At 61.1% G+C, this 19,264-nt stretch overlaps 3 protein-coding genes across 4 annotated transcripts in view; 2 read left to right on the top strand and 1 right to left on the bottom strand.

The window, feature by feature from the left end:
• PNMA8C (PNMA family member 8C) overlaps nucleotides 1–16,681 on the top strand; it is a 29,880-nt gene extending 13,199 nt beyond the window's left edge. The window contains exon 2 of one of the 2 annotated variants that reach the window (XM_045440806.1): nucleotides 16,403–16,681. The gene's annotated coding sequence lies outside the window, so the exon portion shown is untranslated. Of the gene's footprint in view, nucleotides 1–1,124; nucleotides 1,351–16,402 lie in introns of those variants that run through there. The other variant, XM_045440805.1, reaches the window with a different exon arrangement.
• CCDC8 (coiled-coil domain containing 8) lies at nucleotides 1,622–4,660 on the top strand. Its single transcript, XM_045440803.1, has one exon. The coding sequence runs from the start codon at nucleotides 2,430–2,432 to the stop codon at nucleotides 3,942–3,944; it is 1,515 nt and encodes a 504-aa protein (XP_045296759.1). The 5' UTR covers nucleotides 1,622–2,429; the 3' UTR covers nucleotides 3,945–4,660.
• Nucleotides 11,686–13,833, bottom strand: PNMA8B (PNMA family member 8B). The gene is given in 4 exon segments (XM_045440807.1): nucleotides 11,686–12,042; nucleotides 12,045–12,353; nucleotides 12,356–12,825; nucleotides 12,828–13,833. Coding segments are annotated over 4 exon segments (1,206 nt in total). The 5' UTR covers nucleotides 12,985–13,833; the 3' UTR covers nucleotides 11,686–11,772.
• Nucleotides 16,682–19,264: the final 2,583 nt, after the last annotated feature.

The following is a 19,264-nucleotide window of genomic DNA, read 5'->3' as shown; positions in this document are numbered from 1 at the left end:
GTGGTGAGGACTTCGATTTTACTGAGTAAACTGGAGGAGTTTTGAAAGAATAGAGACGGCGCTGACTTAAGTTGTTAAACGATCCCTCCAGCTGCCGGGTTGGGGAGGATTGCAGGCGGTGAGAGGGAAGCAAGGAGCTGTTTGCATGGGTCCAGTGACCTTGTAGCTCTGAGAATTCGTTCTGGGCCCATTCAGCAGGGTGCCTGCTTCCAAGGAAACTCTCCACGCAAGTTCAATGTTACTATTACCAATGCCACCGTGATGCGTACTCTCGCTCAGCTACCTGCCTCAGAGTTCCCTGAGTGGGGCCCCCTGTGTGGGGCACATCCTGGGCCCCACATTCCAGGGATCCCGACCTACTATGTCCGTCTGAGTCTGAGGACCTTCGAGTTAATTTAACTTAGTGAACATTTTTTTTTTTTTAACATTTCTGACAGCTAAAAATCCAAGCAATAATTCAAGCAAGAAGATAAAGAGTAAAAAATGCAGGTCTCTGCCACCTCTGGGGATCCCCAGTCTCCCTCCCCAGAAACAGTCACTGTTGGTAGTGTTTTTTTTTTTTTTTTTTTTAATGTTTATTTTTGAGAGAGAGAGAGAGAGAGAGACAGAGTGAGCAGGGGCAGGGGAGGGGCAGAGAGAGAGGGAGACACCGAACTGGAAGCAGGCTCCCGGCTCTGCACACTGCCAGCACAGAGCCCGACGCAGGGCTTGAACTCACCAACTGTGAGATCATGACCTGAGCCAAAGTTGGACGCCCAACCGACTGGGCCACCCAGGAGCCCTGTCAGTGTCAGTGTTTGTCCCTGTGAGGAGTACATGCACACACCTAGGTCCTTTGCCCTCCCCCCCCCCAACACTCACACACACACACACACACACACACACACACACATCATACTGTTTCAGATTCAAAGCCAGGTCCCATCGCTTCCGGGATGGGAAGCGATCCCTTGAGGGGGAGATCCCTTGAGGCAGGGATCTTACATTCTCAGCTATAAAATCAGAATCATCACCACTCTACCCGCATCATAGTGTTATAGCGAGGATGTCATGAGTTGATTCGTAGAAAGCACCTACAACCGTACCTAGGACATACGTAGCCTGACCATCCTTCTTTCCACTAGGTACTCCTTTGTACGTGGCTGCATAGTATTTCACTGGGAGAACCGGACCACCGGGCCAGTCCTTCCTGATGAACACTGAGGTCCATTCATCTCGCGAACATGTTTACTGAGCCCCTACTGTGTGCGGAGTCCCACGCTGGAGGCTGGCACAAGAAGGCCCTGGTACCAATTTCTCCGCCAAGACGCATGGCAGGTACCAAAAGTCCCCTGGTGCGAAAGGGTAACGGACACCGCCAGTGGCCTTCAAAAGGACTGCCCCGTTAGCGCACCCACCTTCCAGGGCTTGGCTGGAACCCGCACGTTTAGAATGGCAGGTTGGGGGAACTGCCGCCTTTCTGGGGAAAGGTGCTGACGTGGGCCTCGGCGGGCGATCGGCTGGGAAGCGATGGCCCCAGCGAGGCCCCGCAGCGCGGCCACACCCCTGTGCGGGAGGGGAGCGAGGGCGCCCCGAAGGGAGTGGACAGCCCCCCTGTCAGTCTTCCCGAGTCGGGGAGTGTAAGATGAGAAGGGGGAAGGTGGGCCTCACCCTCGGGGAGAGCGAGGAGGAACTTCCTGCCCGCGCGCGCGCTCCTCGGTGCCGAGCGCACGGGCTGGGAGGCCGTAGGCGCGTCAAGGTCAGCCTGGACGGGGGTGGCTGCCTGCCTGGGGGCGGGAGACCCTCCCGGGGGGCTGGGCTGCGGCCTCCGAGCGCCTCGGCCATATTGAACAGCCACGGCTGAGTCGTCTTTGTCTGCGAAGTCCTCTCCCAAGCTGCAGGCGAGTCCCCGAGGCAGGAAGAGCCACGGGGCAGCCCGTGCGCCCCAACTCGGAGCCCGTGCACCGCGTTCGCAGCTGGCCGGTGGGCTTTGAGCCTCAGGACCCATCTCACCCCCGGCCCACGTAAGCATCCCCGGGGGTTGATTCCCGCCAGTCCTTGGTGGGGAGCCGGACTTGACCAAGACTGGACTCTGTTGCAGGCAGAGAAGTTAGGAGGGGCTGGCTCCTCCTTGGCTGGAGAGGTGAGACCCTCCGGGCAGTTGGGCCGCGCGACCCCCCACCCCCAAGACCCAGGCCTACTTGTAGTTTGGGGTCGTTGCCCCCACCCCAGCTTTCACCCTGGAGATCTTAAAGACCCTCGAGAAAAGCCACGTGGGGGGCTGGTTCCCCTGGGGCTTCCTCCCATCCCCCGACTGCCTGATCCTGTGGAGCGTCCCAGATGTCTGCAAAGACGTGGATCTGGATGTCCTCGTGGAAGCCCTGAAACCCGTGGGGACCTTTAAGAAGATTGGCAAGGTGTTCCGCAGGGAGGAGGACTCCACGGTGGGGATGTTGCAGATCGGGGAGGACGTCGACTATTTGCTCATCCCCCGGGAGGTCAGGCTGGCCGGGGGCGTGTGGAGGGTCATCTCCAAGCCGGCCACCAAGGAGGCCGAATTTCGGGAGCGGCTGACCCAGTTTCTGGAGGAAGAAGGCCGCACGCTGGAGGACGTGGCCCGCATCATCGAGAAGAGCACCCCACACCCGCCCCAGCCCCCCAAAAAGCCCAAGGAGCCCCGAGTGAGGAGGAGAGTCCCGCAGATGGTGACCCCTCCCCCGCGGCTGGTCGTGGGCACCTATGACAGCAGCAATGCCAGCGACAGCGAGTTCAGTGACTTCGAGACCTCCAGAGGCAAGGGCGACAAGGGTCACAACGGCCCGGGGCGCGGCAGGAGGGTGCGCAAAATGCCTGTCAGTTACCTGGGCAGCAAATTTCTGGGGAGCGACCTGGAAAGCGGGGATGACGAGGAACTGGTGGAGGCCTTCCTGCAGCGAGGGGAGAAGAAGCCCAGCGCGCCACCTGCCCGCCGCCGCGTGAACCTGCCGGTGCCCATGTTTGAGGACAACCCCAGGCCGCAGCTGTCCAAGGCGGACAGGTGGCGAGAGTACGTCAGCCAGGTGTCCTGGGGGAAGCTGAAGCGGAGGGTGAAGGGCTGGGCGCCGAGGTCCAGCCCCGAGGTGGGCGAGGCCCGGCAGGCCTCTCCCAGGGTGGAGAGGGACGGGGCATGGGCGCCAGGCAGGGCCAGCCTGGGGGATAATGTGGGCAACGCAGGAGGCGGCCAGGCGCCCGAGACTGCCCCAAGACGATGGAGGCCCAGAATCAACTGGGCCTCTTTCCGCCGTCGTAGGAGGGAGGAGGCAGCAGCATCCACAGTTCAGGTGGCAGAGGCTGCAGACGATCAGAGGGCAGAGGCTGCAGACGATCAGAGGGCAGAGGCTGCAGACGATCAGGGGGCAGAGGCTGCACACGATCAGGGGGCAGAGGCTGCACACGATCAGGGGGCAGAGGCTGCAGACCATCAGGGGGCAGAGGCTGCAGACCATCAGGGGGCAGAGGCTGCAGACCATCAAGGGGCAGAGGCTGCAGGTAATCAGAGGGTGGAGGCTATAGCTAATCAGAGGGCAGAGGCCATACCCGCCCAGGGGGCAGAGGCTGAGGATAATCCCGGGGCAGAAGCCATAGCTGTCCAGAGGGCAGAGGTTGCAAATAATCGGAGGGAAGGGGCTGCAGATAATCAGAGGGCAGAGGCCCCAGTTGTCCAGGAAGCTGAAGCCTCAGCTGCCCGGGTGGCCACAGGGGCAACCCAGGGAGCTAGGGCCCGGAAACAGGTCAAGACAGTGAGGTTCCAGACTCCTGGACGTTTCTCATGGTTTCGCAAGCGGCGGAGAGCCTTCTGGCACACTCCTCGGTTGCCAGCCCTGCCGGAGAGAGTCCCCAGAGCAGGCGAGGCCAGGAGCCTTAGGGTGTTGAGGGCAGAGGCCAGAGCAGAAGCGGAGCAGGGAGAACGAGAAGACCAGCTGTGAGGTGAGGGCAGGGGTGCCCCGGACCACACCGCCACCGGCCACCCTCTCGGCCACGCAAGGCACGGTCCTCCTCTCCCGCACTTGGATGGAGACGCTCTTCCTGCCTCCGTACTTGACAATGGAGGTTGGGGCGCCTGGGTGGCTCAGTCGGTTGGGCATCCGACTTCGGCTCAGGTCATGATCTCGCAGTTTGTGAGTTCGAGCCCCGCGTCGGGCTCTGTGCTGACAGCTCGGAGCCTGCTTCGGATTCTGTGTCTCCCTCTCTCTCTGCCCCTCCCCTGCTTGCGCTCTGTCTCTCAATAATAAATAAATGTTAAAAAAATTAAAAAAAAAAAAAAAAGAAAGAAAGAAAGAAAGAAAATGGAGGTGAAGCAAGGGCCAGGCCATGGACCTCCCCCCTCTACCCCGCATCCCTCTTTCTCGTTAAAATTCGTTCACGCATTGAGTTTTTTTAAAAACAGACTCTTTCTGGACACCCAAAGAATGTTAAAGAAAGAGACCCATGGGGAAGAGTTGCATCACCTATGATCTGAACTTGCTCATATGCAGCTTTAGGTGCTTGGCTTGAAAAAAAAAGGGAGGGGGGAAAGGCTGGGGAGAAATTCCCTCCCCTCCCCCTTCCCCCTCTCCTTTCTGCCTGCGCACTTAGCAGTGACGGCCTCCTTGAACTTAAAAAATGGGCGTAAGCCAACATGCAAATAAAAATGTTTACAAAGTGATTTTTTCCTGGCTTTGGACCTGGCCACTGAGGAATGTGCCAGGGTGATCTTGCCACTCCCTTGTGTCCCCTCCAGTCCCACCCTCTAAGATGGTGACCTGTGTTTATGTCGTTTTGCGGGCCATTCCCTCCCTTCCCCGCCCCCCCCCCCCCCGGGCTGTGCCCCCTGGGTTCGGGCCCAGGGCCCGCAGTTTACACATTTCACCTGACCCTGGTTACAAGGTAGAGAAGAAGGGGACCGTGTCCACAATTCAGATCCCGAGGCCCTTCACACCAGAGCTGCGGATTCGCTGAAGGTGGCTGTGCGGCCCAGGAGTCTGTTTCCATTAAGCCCCACCAACATCCCCAGGGGCAGACTGGCCACAGGCCACATCGGAAACGCTTTGCAGGGCACCTGGGTGGCTCAGTCCGTCGAGCGTCCTTGACTTCAGCTCAGGTCATGATCACGATGGCGGTTCGCGGGTTCGAGCCTCACGTCGGGCTCTGTGCTGACAGCTCGAGCCCGGAGCCCGCTTCGGATTCTGTCTCCCTCTCTCTCCGCCCCCCCCCCCCCCCCCCCCGCGCTCGCGCTCTGTCTCTCAAAAATGAATAAACGTTAAAAAAACTCTTTGTTGGGGCGCCTGGGTGGCGCAGTCGGTTGGGCGTCCGACTTCAGCCAGGTCACGATCTCGCGGTCCGTGAGTTCGAGCCCCGCGTCGGGCTCTGGGCTGATGGCTCAGAGCCTGGAGCCTGTTTCCGATTCTGTGTCTCCCTCTCTCTCTGCCCCTCCCCCATTCATGCTCTGTCTCTAACTGTCCCAAAAATAAATAAATGTTGAAAAAAAAATTAAAAAAAAAAAAAAAAAAAAAAAAAAAAACTCTTTGCAATAGAAACAGTCCAAAAAGCAGGATTGCGGCGTAGCACGTAGTGGGCTGTGACTGGCGCTTATAATCAGGGAGAGATTGGGTTGCTAAGGCCCCGTGGGCACTGGCGGGCATCTCTCTGTGTCCCCCAATCCCAACTCCACCAGTGAAAACCAGCAAACGGCCACACCCCAGCCTAGCTGAAGGCCGGAGGAAAGGGAGGTCGTGGGGCAGGGAGGCCTGAAGGCCAGCCCTGTCCTGTGCCTGCACTCCTGGCCTGAGCTTCTCAGTTTTGTTTTGGAACTAAAGAATGACATGCTGTCACCTGCTCCCTCCCCGGAAGTAGTCGCTGCTAAGAGGCCCTTTGCACCTGTGGGGTTTGGAAAAAAGACAGGGTGTGGACCCCACCGGGAGGGATGGACTTGGCTGCGGGCGAGGGAATAACCAGGCTGGACCCGGCCATTCCTGGAGTGCCCAGCCTTCCGGCATCCAGGTGGTGGTGGCCTGGGGTCTGTGACTGCTGCCCGTCTGGGAGAACAGCAGCCATGTGACCACGGGGGGCCTAGCCGGCTTGGGTTGCCTGAAGGTGACAGAAGGTGGGAGCAGAGATTGCCAGAGACACCAGGAGAGGCTCAGGGGTCTGCGGCAAAGCCAAACACCCACCGATTCTCGGTTTGTCGCTCGCACCCCAGAGTTAGAGGCACGAGCATACATCAAGGCCCGGAAAGCAGAGGTCCCTGGGGTTACCTGAAATTCTACCAGGCTTTTTATACTATTTATTTATTTATTTTGAGGGAGAGAGCGTGCACAAAGGGGAGGGGCAGAGGGAGGGAGGCAGAGAATCCCAAGCAGGCTCCACGACGTCAGGGCTGAGCCCAACACGTTGGGCTCAGCCCCACAAACCGTGAGATCACTACCTGAGCGGGAATCAAGATTCCCACGCTTGACCGTCGGAGCCACCCAGGTGCCCCAATACTATTTATAATCCAAGGGGATTTCATTTACTGCTTGAAGGGCCCAGTCCCCAAATGCAACCCACCTGATGCCTCCAGGGCTGTGGTTTCAAACATACCAGGATTTTCTTGGAGAGAAGCCCCAGAAAACTAGAATGTCGTCTCCAGACCAGGCTTTGTCTGGATGTGCCCAGCCACCCCTAGACGTCCCCAAAGGGAAAAAAAATGGAACACCTCCACCCTGCAACACGGTGGTGTGATATGACAGGAGAAATCTGACATGGGGGGACATTCGGGGGGACAGAGTAAGGAGGGATTTGGAGCCTGGGTCACCCCTAGCACCAACCCTTACAAGCTGTGCAAACTTGGCTGGTTACTTAACCTCTTTGTGCCCCCACTTACTCATCTGAAAGGGGGATCTTTATAGATACGGAGCTTTCCTCCCAGGGCTGCTGAAGGACTGAAGGAGGTATAATATGTTGGAATTCAAATCCGCCCCAACGGACATCATCTGTCCTATTCCTGTTATACACCAGAGGCGGTCAGTTCCTCACGAGACGTCTCAGCCCTGATTGGGGCCCCGGGGACGGTGCTTTCCCCATCCTGGCTGGTGTGGAATGACCCCGGAGCTTTCAAACACCCCCGCCCAGCCCGCACGCTCAGAGACGCTCACCGAACTGGCGCAGGTGTGGCTGGGGCATCCAGAGCCCTAAGGCTTCCAGATGATTCCACTGTGCACCCGGGACTGCGAACGGATCCCCCCAGGGCTCCGGGAGATAATCAGACCCCACAGCAGACCCGTCTCAAGCTGGGCGTGCATCAGAATCATCTGGAAGGCCTTCTAAGACACAGACTGCAGGATCCCAAAACCCAAGTCATTCCTTCCGTCTGGGGTGGGCTCAGGGATATGCATCTCTAGCTCCAGCGGAGGCTGATGCTGCTGATCTCGGGACCTCCCTTGACGGGCCGCTGCCTGACGTTCAAAGGCCACGTGGAGCTTTGGCCCTTTAAGGTCCTGGGCCAGTGGCTGCAGCCTCCGGCGCCCTCCGGGGGAGCCCGCGCCGCGCGCCTTTAACCAGCGGTCCTGGGGCGCCCCCTGGCGGGAGGCGCGGGAGCCGCAGGTCGTGCGGGCTCTCTCCCCTCTCGCGAGGGGTGGGACGTGGGCAGGGGCGGCGCCGACCGACCCCGGAGCTCTCGACCTCCCCTCCGGAAGATGTGGGAGCCGACCCCATTCCCAGGAGTGCCGGGACCCGAGCTGGCCGACGGGGCGGACGGGTCCGGCCCGAGCGTGCGGGCCGAGGTGGGGTCGGGGACGGGGTAAAGGGACACCGCGGCCACGTGGTCTGGAACGGTCCCGCGGTTCCGCGAGGGAGCCCCGGAGGAGGACGAATCCGGGTTCGAGCTCCCTTGCCCCGCCCCGGAGCCTCCCTTCCCTCGTCTGGGAAATGGCAGCGAAACCCTGCCTTCCTCCAATTCCCCCACGCCTGTTCTGTGCGCAGAATCCAATAAGGACGCACACGACGGCCCGAATCTCTCCCCCACCAACTGACCCCGCGGGGACACAAACAGCGCGGGAGGCTGGCCCCGGTGGGGTCCGTGATCCCACGTGAGCGACCCCCAGGCTCGCGCCTCCCGAAGGAGCCTCCCTCGGGCACCGGCCCGCCCCAGCCCTCACCTCTTCGGGTCTTCGCTCAAAGGTCGCCTTGTCAGCGAGGGCTGCCTGGCCCCCCGCCCCCCGAACGAGGCGCCGATCGCAAACCCTGCGCCGCCCACGCTCGCCCCGCGGCCTCCCGGTGTCGTGCATCAGCGTGCACTTCTCCGGCAGCGTCTTTTTTGCGTCCCCGGGCCCACGACGCTCCGCAAGGGTCTGCACTTGGCGTGCGTCCTGCTGCCGCGCCAGCGCCGAGCACCGGGCCTGGCTCCGGGTCCCGCGCGGCCCGCCCCGTCCCTCCCGCCTCCTCCGGCCGCCACCGAGAGGTGTCCTCGGTGTCCTCGGGGGCGCGGGCGCGGGCGCGGGGGACAGCGGGAAGGCGGGGGGCGGGGGACGCTCTCCGGGAGCCGCTCGCGCTGCGGCGTGGGCGGCAGGGACGCGGGCCCGGGGCTCCCGGGTCCCTCTTCGGGGAAGTCTGCTGCTTGGTGGAACCCTTCAGCGCGGCGACCTGGGCTCCGGGCTGCGGCGGTACCTCCCCCGGGGGCCCCTGGGCCACCTGCCCTGCCCTTCTGCACTTTGGCCGGCGATGCCCGCGTCACCCATTCCCTCCACGAACCCCCCACACACACACACAGATACAGTCCGTGGGTCATCTGGAAACACGTGGGCGTGGCAGGTGGCTGTCAGAGCTCTGAAAAAGGGGGCATGTGAGGGGAGGGTTACATTTTTCGCGGGGTGGTCAGGGAAGCCCTCCCTGGGACACGGACAGTTGAACAAAGGCTGGAATGAAGTGAAGGATGGAGCCGTGCCAACATCCTGGGGAGAAGCACTCCAGGCCGCGGAGGGACGGGTGTGGGCAGCAGGTGCAAAGGCCCTGAGGCAGGAATAGGCCCCAAATGTTAATCTGTGGGGACAAAGAAAAACTCTAAAGGGTTTGGGGAAGGGAGACACCGAATCACACATCAGACTGATCTAAAAGGGCCCCTCTGTGGCCTGTAGCCATGTATGGATGAGGACTCCGAAGGGAGGCAGGACCCCCAGGGAGGAGTGGAGATAGTTCCCCTCAGTCTGGGTCCATGGCAGATCTATGGCACAAGGGCCAGGGGACAGGCCTTGAGCTGAAGCGTGGGAGTTGGGTGCTAGGCATAGACAGCAAGAGGCCACAGAGCAGGGTGAAGGATCCACATGGGCACCAGGGTGAGGGAGACTTGGGGGGAGACCAACCAGGGGTTAGGGAATAGAGCAGGGACAGGGGCCACCAGATTGGAGGCAGGAGGGGAGTGGGTTAAGAACCAGATTTAGGGGTGATGGCTGGGCCCCAGAAAGTGCAGCTGGGTGGGCCAAAAAACAGTGTCGGGGACAAGGACCTGAAGGTTATGGAGGGCTGGGACCCGCCGGGAGGCAATGACACAGCAACAGACGCCTGAGGTTGGAGGTGGAGAAGGAAGCCGGGAGTGGGGGCAGAGAAAAGTCGAAGCAGTTAGGCAGCAGTTAGGCCAGGGGCCTGGGTGGGGGTACGGCCACCGAAAGACACTGGGGGCAAAGCAGTGACAGGGCAGTCCCAGGGTGGTGGCCCAACCTCAGACACTCCCCTCCGCCTTCATCCAGAGCACACTGAGACCAGACCAGAAGGCTCCATTCGCTTCCCTGAGGGGCCCCAGGGGACAGGGGCTTCAGGAGAGGAGCCCAGAGATGCTCCGCCCTCCTGCCCCGCCCCCCGGGCGGCTGCAGAGGCCACTCAGACCAGGGCCATCGCCCCCAGGGAGGACAGGCTTCCTCCCCAGCCCCAGGGCATCCTGACTGCTGCCAGGTGATCTCAGTCACTGTCCCTTGGAGGTCCCTGCAGCCCTGAAGGAGACTGCTTCCCGTGCAACTGAAGCATTCTGGTGTCCCGAGGAGGGGGTAGGACAGTGCAGTCCGGCCGTGGGGACACCCCCAGGCCCCTGTGCCTTCCTGGAGAGGTGGAGGGAGGGCCCTCCTGGCACGATGGGCCCGTCACCGCCTGGGGACGGGAACTCTGGCCCAGGCACACACGCAGCCCCAGGACGAGGGGACGAGAAACAGCAGCCAGCCCAGAACGAGGGTCCACTTCCCCACCCAGACACCGCCGGGCACCGAAGCAGCTACGCGGGGACAGCAGGTGCTGACCGGACAGCGCGGAGCCAAGAGCCTGGGGGCTCAGGGCTGGGCTGCAGCTCCCTCCTGGGGACATTCCGTCCTCTCAACACAAGACCCTGGGCGGCTCCTGCCCTGGCTGGACTGGCCCTGCCCCCTCAGGCGCCGCCTCGGGGTCCTTCCCGTGTTTCATTCACTCAGAGAGAGAAACGGGGACCCTTCACCCTCTTCAGCCGGGGCTGCAAAGCCAGCGCCTAGGGGTCGGTCAGCCCACGGGACCCAAGGAAGGGGACAGCTGTAGGGACAACGGGGATGGGGGGTGAGGGGACCCCAGGCCTGTTGGAAGTGCGCTGCCCTCACTGCCACGGACAGAAGCCAGAAATCGGGATTTTATGTGATCTACCCAGAGGTGCAAATTTTGGCCAATAATTGAGATGTCTGGGAATCCCTGGGCGGCCTGAGTGGCAGATTCAGCCTGGGATGGTGGCAGGTGGCCGGCCTTGGCCTTGAGGAGCTGGGTCCCTTGTCCCAGCTGTGGCTGAGGGGGGCAGGGCTGGTGCTCTTTCCCTTTCTTCCTCCTCCTCCTCCCCTGCCCCCACCCTTCCCACCTCTCCTCTTCTCCCACGGGACCTCTCCCCTCCCCTAGGGGCTGCCCCCTCTGCCCCTCACATTCCTCTCTCTGGAATCATCTCCTCCCCCAAGCAGGGAGGATCAGCCTTCAGGCCTCGGCTACACGTGGGGACAGTGGGTGTCAACCCACTGCCCAGCTGGGTGGCGGGGGCTCCATCCCAGATCCCAGGCCCCGTGAGACTGGCTGGGGTGGGGGGACAGTGGCCCACAGACGCTGGCCAGAAGCAGGTCTCCGGAACCATGGGGGCCTCCGGAGAGCCAGAAGGAACTCTCTGGCATGGCTGGCCTCCCCACTGTCCATGTCCCCCCACTGTCACCTTCTTCCCTGGGGATCGTCCTGCCACCTGCAAAGGAGGGACAGAGAGGGACCCGGGAGGCCGGTGGCGGGTGGCTCAGCAGAGCGCGGGTCCCAGGGTGAAGCGGGAGGCCGCCTCTGTCGCAGGGCGCCGGGGGAGGGGGTTGCCGGGATGGGGGGGGGTGAGGCCGCGCATCTCCCGGTTCCCCTAGCGGCACTGGGGGGGTCAGTCTCTGGCCGCCACGACCCTTCTCACTACCCGCCGACTTGGAGACGGGGGTGGCGGAGGGAGAGCAGCTGACCCCTGGCCTCGCCGGCCTCCGCAAGGGCCCCGGCGCCCCTTCTTTTCCCGGTTCACCGCCTTCCCCTCGGGAGCGACGCCAGCCCCACCCCACCCCCACCCTGCCGCGGCCTCCGCCTCCGCCTCCCCTGCCCCCACCCCGCCTCCTGCCCGAGCCCGACGGGGCGGCGCCCGCTTGGCCCGCGGCCTCCTGGACGCCCCGGCCTCGGGCCCCGACTCCCCGCTCCGCGCGGCCTCCGGCGCCGCCTCCGAGCCCGCGCCCGGCTCGCCTCCCGCGCGCCCGCACCTCCCGCCTTCCCAGGCGCCTTCCTTGGCGTCGCTCGTCAGCCCCGCCGGGTCCCCGCGCCCGTGGAGGGGGGCTCGGGCTCGGCCAGGCTGGAAATGCGCTCCCGGCGGCTCCCGCGGCCCGCGGCCTTCCGCAGGACCACGGCGTCCACCCGGCGGCCCGCCTCGTCCACCTTCTCGCGGGCTCCCCGAGTGTCCCGGCGCGGGATGGGCAAGACCGCGGGGAGGGCCTCTGTCTGGCCTCGCTTGTCGCTCCAGCCCAGTGACTCCATCACCCAAGCGACTTTCCGCATCTCCCCTCCCCGCCACCGGCCCACGGGGCCCACGGGGCCGCACAGGCCGCGACGGCCACAAACTCGGGACTGTCCACCCTCTCGTCTCCTGGCTCCCCGTTTCGCTGTGACTGGCTTTCGGAAGCGTCGCTGTCCCTGGGCTCCTGCTGCCACGTGTCTCTCACCGCCAGCAGGGCCACTAAAGCCGGGCCGCGCCCCCCTGGGCGCCGGGCTTCTCCCCTGTGGAGGCTGAGGGCCTCGCCCCCGGGGCTCTGCCTCCGCCCGCTCCTGCTTGGCTTTGTCCGTCCAGTCACCAGGGCCAAGAACTCGCGGGACCCGCTCCTCCGCCCACGTCGCTCTGCACGGTCCACTCCTTCTTCCTGAGCTCCTTGGCGGCCTCCTGGAGCGGGCGTGGGGCGCTCAGGTCGTCCTGGGCTAGCTCCCGGATCACCATCCCCAGAGAGTCGTCGGACTCCCGCCTGGCTCTCTCTCCTGGCCCTTCTGGGCCCACCTGTTGCCTCTGGCTGTGTTTCTTGAGCCCGGCGGCCCTTCCCTGGGGGGAGCCGGCCTTCCTGGGGGCGGGCCCTGAGCCCTGGGCCTGGGTCTCCGAAGCCAAGCGGGAGAGGGGGGCGTGTCCCCGGGGCCTGCAGCGCCTGCGGCCTGCTTCCCAGGGCCTCTCATCCAGCAGCAGGCCTTTCATCTGCCTCAGGACCCTTGTGTCCTCTGCGCGGTCGTGACACAGAACCCTCCGGACTCCGCCCTTGCCCGGGATCTGTCTGGGCACGGAGGCGTGATTTATGGCCCCTGCAAACTCCACCTGGCGGCCTCGGCCTTCTGGTCCCTCGAGGCCCTAGTGTTGCACGGCCTGCACGTGCCGGGGTGGGGGTGGGGGGGCAGGAAGGCCGGCTGCAAGACGGCTTTGACGGCTGCCTCCTCCAGGCCCTCCGGGATGCCGGTGACCAGTAGGGCCCCGTGCATGTCCGCGCGCAGCCCCCTGCCCCAGTGGCGCAAAGCCTGGTGGCCATGGTGCCGCCTGCCCACGGGCACAGATCGCCGGGCGGGGGGGAAGCCCGCAGCGGACTCGGGCTGGGGCGCCCTGTGCAAGTCCGGCCCTGGAACAGCGCTGCAGGCCTTGGGGTTCAGGTTCCAGCCAATGTGGCAAGGCTGAGAGCTGGGGGTCTCGGGGCTCCCTCTGCCTCTAGCCGGCTGATGCGGCAGCCTTTCTGACGCCCCCTCTCCTGGGCTGTTGGAGGATCCGGGGGGGGGGGGGGGGGGCTACGTGTCACGTTCAGGGATGCAGCCAGCTGGTCTGAGAAGCCCTTTGTCCCTGATAGCGGCCTGAGTGACGCGGCTCCTGCCCAGGTGCCCCGGAGGGCGGCGCCGTGGTCACCTTAGCGGCAGGGGAGGGGAGCGGGGCCCGGCCGAGTCTGGGCGCTCACCTGCTCTCCAATCCAAGCAGTGGCGAGGCGACCCGACTTCTAGGTCCTACGCCTGCGCGGATGGGCGCGCCCCTCCCCCAACTGGGCCCGGTCTCCGTGGTAACGCTGCGGGCTGGAGCGGGAGTCAGCGTCGCTGGGATCCAAAGTGCTGCTCCAAAGGACAGGAGGAAAGGAGGACGTGGAGACGGGCGGTCCCACCTACACTGATGAGCCCAAAAAGGCCAAATCCACAGGGGACAGCGAGACGTCAGGACCGGACCTCCATGGTCCCCTTCGGGACAGTCCAGGTTTCAGCCGGATGTAATCCTGTCCCCTGTGTACAGGTGGAAGTCAGGATGTGACGCCGAAGTCTAGGAGGCCTTGGCCTCACACAGTGGTACCAGGACTCATTCTCAGGGAAGGAGCCTTGTTCAGCGTGACGGGTGTCACCCAGGCGTCAGTAAGGGTCTGCGGGCTTCACATGTGAGGTGTATATATCAAAGCATTTGCCCCTGGCCGGGGGCCATTCACGGGTGTGAATATCACAGGTACTCTAGACACCTTTCTTCCACATCGTTTATCTGCCCACTCTATGTAAATCAGGCTCTGTGGTCCAGCTGTCCCATGTCTATCCTAGTTCTCCTTCTCCAGTCCCCCCGCCTCCCCCAGTCCCGGGAAGGTTTCTGAACTGCCCCCAGGCCTGGGTTCCGCTCCTCTGTGATACGGCAATAACCATGAACCCTACCTCCTAGGACTCTGATGGGGGTTAAAGTGGAGCATCCATGAAAGAAAGCCCTTTGGAACAGATGCTGGCCCAGAGTGGGTGTTCCCTAGAAGGTCACCACCGTGGAAATCATTTATTGAGGACTTAGCATTATATAAGCATTTGTTAAATAAAATGAGGCATCCAAACACCTTGGGCTTTTTTTTTTTTTTTTCTTTTTTCTTTCTCTTTTATGTAGGAAGAGAGTTTATAGCAATGTTACCATGGCTACGGAGAGGGGGGGGACCAAACTGCTTACTCACTTCCCTACCAACCCCCTGAAGCCCTTCCTATTTTCCCTGCTTTTCCCTTCTCTTACCTTCCTGATCCCCCAGTGGATGGGACCCTTGTCTCCAGAGCAAAGTGGTCCAACAGAAATCTAATTGGAGCCCCAAAGGCAAGCCACATGTGTAATGTTGAATTTGCTCTGGCCGCCTTCAGTAAATACAAGGAAGCAGGGGGATTTCATTTCATTCTAAGAACAGGCTTCACGGGGTGCCTGGGTGGCTCAGTCGGGTAAGCAACCGACTTCAGCTCAGGTCACGGCCTCACGGCTCAGTTCCTGAGTTCGAGCCCCGCGTGAGCGCTGAGCCTGCCTTGGATCTTCTGTTCTCCTCTCTCTCTCTGCCCCTCCCCTGCTCGCCCTATCTTAACAATAAAATAAAATCTTTTTTTTTTGGAAAAAAAATGGATTTCATGTATCCTGAAATGTACACAATACGACCATTTACGTATCATCAATTTGAAACAATTATTATTTTTTTTAATTTATTATTCTTGAGGGAGAGAGAGAGAGGGAGACAAGGAATCCCAAGCGGGTTCCTTGCTGGGACGCCCGTGAACAGCCCTGACTTGTTTCATATCTTCCATGCCCCTCAGATGTACCACCAGGCATTCACGTCTGTGCAGAATCGATTTACAAGGATCTGAGCCCAGAATCCAACTCTGTTTTATACATAAACACGATGCATCTTTTTTTTTTAATTTTTTAAAAAGTTTTTTTCATTTTTGAGACAGAGAGAGAGAGACAGAGCGCAAGCAGGGGAGGGGCAGAGAGAGAGGGAGACACAGAATCCGAAGCAGGCTCCAGGCTTCGAGCTGTCAGCACAGAGCCCCACGCGGGGCTCGAACCCACAAACCGTGAGATCCTGAACTTGTTACGGAACCGGGCTGGAACGCTGGCGGAAAAACCAAGCGGCACGCAGAGATCTTGGTGGATCGGAGATTCATTTAACACCGGCGGGCTCAGAGGAGACCGTTTCTCCAAAGATCTGAGCCCCGAATGCGAGCGGGAAGGGTAATTCATAGTTGTAAGCCTCCATATTTCGGGGCGGAGGGTTCGCGCACGCGGCAAACAAAGGAAGAAGAATCCAGACGAGGGGTCTCTAAGCTAGAGACCAGAGTTTGTTTTAGCCCCATGGGCCACCTTTGGCGTATTTTATTCACTTGTCCAACAACGTGAGCTGAAGTTGGACGCTTAACCGACTGAACCACCCAGGCGCCCCCACGACACGTCTTTCCAAACACGGTTTTCATTGCCACTGACCATGCCCGCTTTTATTCTAGTGTCTGTGCCCCGCTTCCAAGTAATTCCATCTGGCCTCCCCTATCATCTGTCCTCTTCACCCCACTTTCTGGCTGCTGGGTCCCCCCAGAAGCTGGCCCCATTCATTTCTCTCCCGGGAGGTGGGGGGGGGGCGGGAAGTGGGGCAGAGTGGGTGGGGACATGGTCCCAGAAGCCAAGTAGAGAATTAGAGAGTCTCAGAAACTTCCGGAAGAAGACTGTGGCACCCAAGAAACGGAAACATTGCAGAAGCTCCAGGGCACAGGATCGGAGTAGGCCTTGAACTCTGAGCCCTGTGAGCGAACGATCACACGGGCACCAGCCAGGCAGGGCGATAGGAAGCCTGAATGTCCTGCCCAGCCCTGGCTGTTGCCTCCACGGTTCCCATAGAAACAGCTGGAAGAGAAGGGCATATCAAATGCTTGGCACAATTCTTCTCCCACCTCCCTGTGTCTGAGGGGAAGGAAAACAGAACAAAACAAAAAAACCCGAGCCTTACTTGTGAAGTGGCAAAAGCAACCACTGGGACAGGGGTTCTCATAGTGCGCTCCAGGAACCCTTAGGGGTTCCCAGAGGCACTTCAGGGGGTCCACGGGATCAAACCTGTGGTCACGAGAGGACTCACGCGTTATTTGCCTTTTTCACTCTCAGTCTCTCACCAGTGTTCGGTGGAATTCTCCAGAGGCTACGCGGCATGGCGATGTTGCAACTGGCTGAACGCAGAAGCGGGTAGGAGGATCCAGTAACCTCTGTTGAATCAGACACGAAGGAGATTTGCAAGAACGTAACACAACGCCATTCTCCTCTTGAATTGGTTGATTTGGGAAAATAATAGCTATTTAATTAATTAATTTAGTGAGTTTTTTAATGTTTTTATGCATCTTTGAGAGAAAGAGACAGAGCGCGAGCAGGGGAGGGGCAGAGAGAGAGGGAGACACAGAATGGGAAGCAGGCTCCGGGCTCTGAGCCATCAGCACAGAGCCCGACGCAGGCCTCGAACCCACGGACCGTGAGATCATAACCTGAGCCGAAGTCGGACGCTTCACCGACTGAGCCAGCCGGGCGCCCCTGGATAACTTGTCTGAGAGCTGTTCCCCGCTTTGGTTACTCAAAGCGTCCTTTGCTTAGAGCCCTTGTGGGTAACGGGTCTCAGAGCGACCGTCGTTAATACGTCTCGTCTGTAATTCTGCCCGCCGGGTGGAGTCGCACAAGGAGAACTCAGCCCATTTCACCTTTTTATCGTCCCCTCCTCCAAGGCGAGACACCGATCACGGTTTTAAGACACACTGCAAGTTCCGGGTCGTCCCTAGAGGTGGGGGTCCGCATCCCCCTTCCTTGAACCTGACCTGGGCGAGCTTTGCGGCTGCCCCCAGTGATAACGTGTGGCGGGAAGGATGTCCTGGGGCTTCCAAGGCCAGCGACAGAAGGCTTTTGTGTGCAACTCAGCTGCCGGGCTGCGAGGACGCCTGATTCACACGGATAGACCACTCGGAGGCACGCCAGGCCTCCGGTCAGGCCACCCCACACCAGGCCCTGGACACAGGAGAGACGAAGCTTCCAAGGGCTCCCAGACCTTTGACGTTGGTGTCACCTCAACCAAGGCCCCAGACCTCATAGGGCTGAGAGAAGCTGTTCCCAACGGCGCCCTTTCAACGCTGTTGACCGCAGAATCCGTGAGCGTAAGCAAAAGTTGTGGTTTTATGGCACTAAGTTGGGGGTGGCGGGGTACCCAGCAGGAGTACGGGGCACACGCCTGTCTGCATCTCTCCCGCCTCCCCGCCCCCCACCCCACGCTGCTAAAGACGTGACGATCCACACCCTCGCCCCATCCTCTTGGGCCGAGTGGGACAGTCCCTGGCACGCGTCCCAGATGCAGGTTGCCGGGAGGTAGGGTCTGTGGACTGCTCCCTCTCCCAAGTCCCCCAAGCCACCCAGTGCAAGGACTGTCCCCGTTCACGCCGTGGTAGGACCTGCCATTTGCCCAAGATGGGGGACAGAGTTGGGGGAGGGGGTCCCAGGCAGGACACCACGGTCTCAGGTTCAAGGATCGGATCTATCTCGCCCGGGGGGCGGGGGGGGGGGGGCGGGGCAGGGAGCTCACACCCGTCCTCCACAAGGCGTCACAAACTTGACCCTGCCTCTCCCCTTTCTATGGCTCCAGTGCCCTCCTCGCGGCGGCCCTTGAGGCCCCTGCACACTGCAGTCCTGCCCTCCTCCCCGGGGGTCTGTCCAGCCTGGAGCACAGGGGTCGCGCATGAAGCTCCCCTCGGGAGGGATCCCTGTGTCCCCCCACCCCACCGCCCGAGGGACTGTGAACCCCAGGAGGGCAGGGCCTGGGCTGGCTCAGTCGTGGCTGGGTCTCCCGCTAGGCGGGAGCAGGCTCTGTGAGAGCGTGTGGGGAAGGCAGATTAGCAAAGAAAGCAAGGAAGGAGAAAGGAGGGGAGAGGAGGAAGAAGAGAGGGAGGAAGGATCTGTGAAGCTCTGGCTTCTTTCTTTTCTGAGCTGTGTCCCCAAGTGCCCACCAGAGGGCGCTCTGAGCCAGCACATCCCTCCTGCAGGGCCTCAGGCTCCCGGACAGACAAAAATGGATCATAACGAGGAGGACTGCCGCGGAGCCCTTCTACCCAAAGCCCTACTGCGTCCTAGGAGTGCGCTGCAGCCGCCAGGCGCCTAACTCCACGCAGCAGCTCAGAGTAACTTACGAAGGAGGAAAGCGAGGCTCAGAGGCGTTGTTTAACTTTCCCAGGGTCACACAGCACCTAAACTGAAAAGAAGCTTCCAGCTCTGACCTTGGTGACCCCACAAAGTTGTGCTCCTGGGTCACGGCCACCTCCTCCCTTCAGGCTCAGCTCGGTGTCACCTCCCGCGGGAGGGAGAGCAGTGACCCTCACCCAGGAGATGCGCAGCCGTTCTGGGGAGGGAGCCGCTGTTCCCTGACCCAGAACCGGCTTCAGCTCTTCCGACCCATTTCCCCCCTGAGAATCCAGGCCTTTCCCTGCTAATGCTCACGTCTCTATGTGATTGTGGGAACCCCCTCCCCCACCACGGACCAGGTAGTTCCTGTGGGGACCACTAACCCTCACACACCCAAGCCTGGCCAATCAGAGAACTCATTCCCCTTCCCAATCCCTGTGATTGCAGGCACGTGACCCAACTGGTCCAATGGGAGTCGGTCCTCAGTCTCTGGCTGAATAGATGAATGAAAGGGCCCTGGAACCAGCCATGCCTGAAGCCAATCAACCCGAACATTTATAGTAACACGAGCCGATGAATTCCCTTTTCTGCTTAATCCAGGATAATTTGGGTTTCTGCACTTGGGACCCAACAAGTGCTGTGTAATGTGCCCCCTAAAACATTCTGCAAGCCCTGCCCCAAGAGGAGGTGCGCAGTGGGGCTCTCCGTGCCTGCCAGATAACACCTCTGGCTCCAAGGGCTGGGACAGGGCTTGGAGGGATAAAGAAAAGGGTCTTCCCGATTTCTCAGACCCAGCATCACCACTTGCCATACGTTCTT

The sequence above is a fragment of the Leopardus geoffroyi genome, chromosome E2, assembly GCF_018350155.1.
Source record: "Leopardus geoffroyi isolate Oge1 chromosome E2, O.geoffroyi_Oge1_pat1.0, whole genome shotgun sequence".
NCBI lineage: Eukaryota > Metazoa > Chordata > Mammalia > Carnivora > Felidae > Leopardus > Leopardus geoffroyi.
This window is presented reverse-complemented; position numbering and strand designations above follow the sequence as displayed.

What these genes read in the sequence shown, in the direction of transcription:
- CCDC8 (XM_045440803.1), top strand. Translation starts at nt 2,430, where the DNA reads ATGTTGCAGATCGGGGAGGACGTCGACTATTTGCTCATCCCCCGGGAG.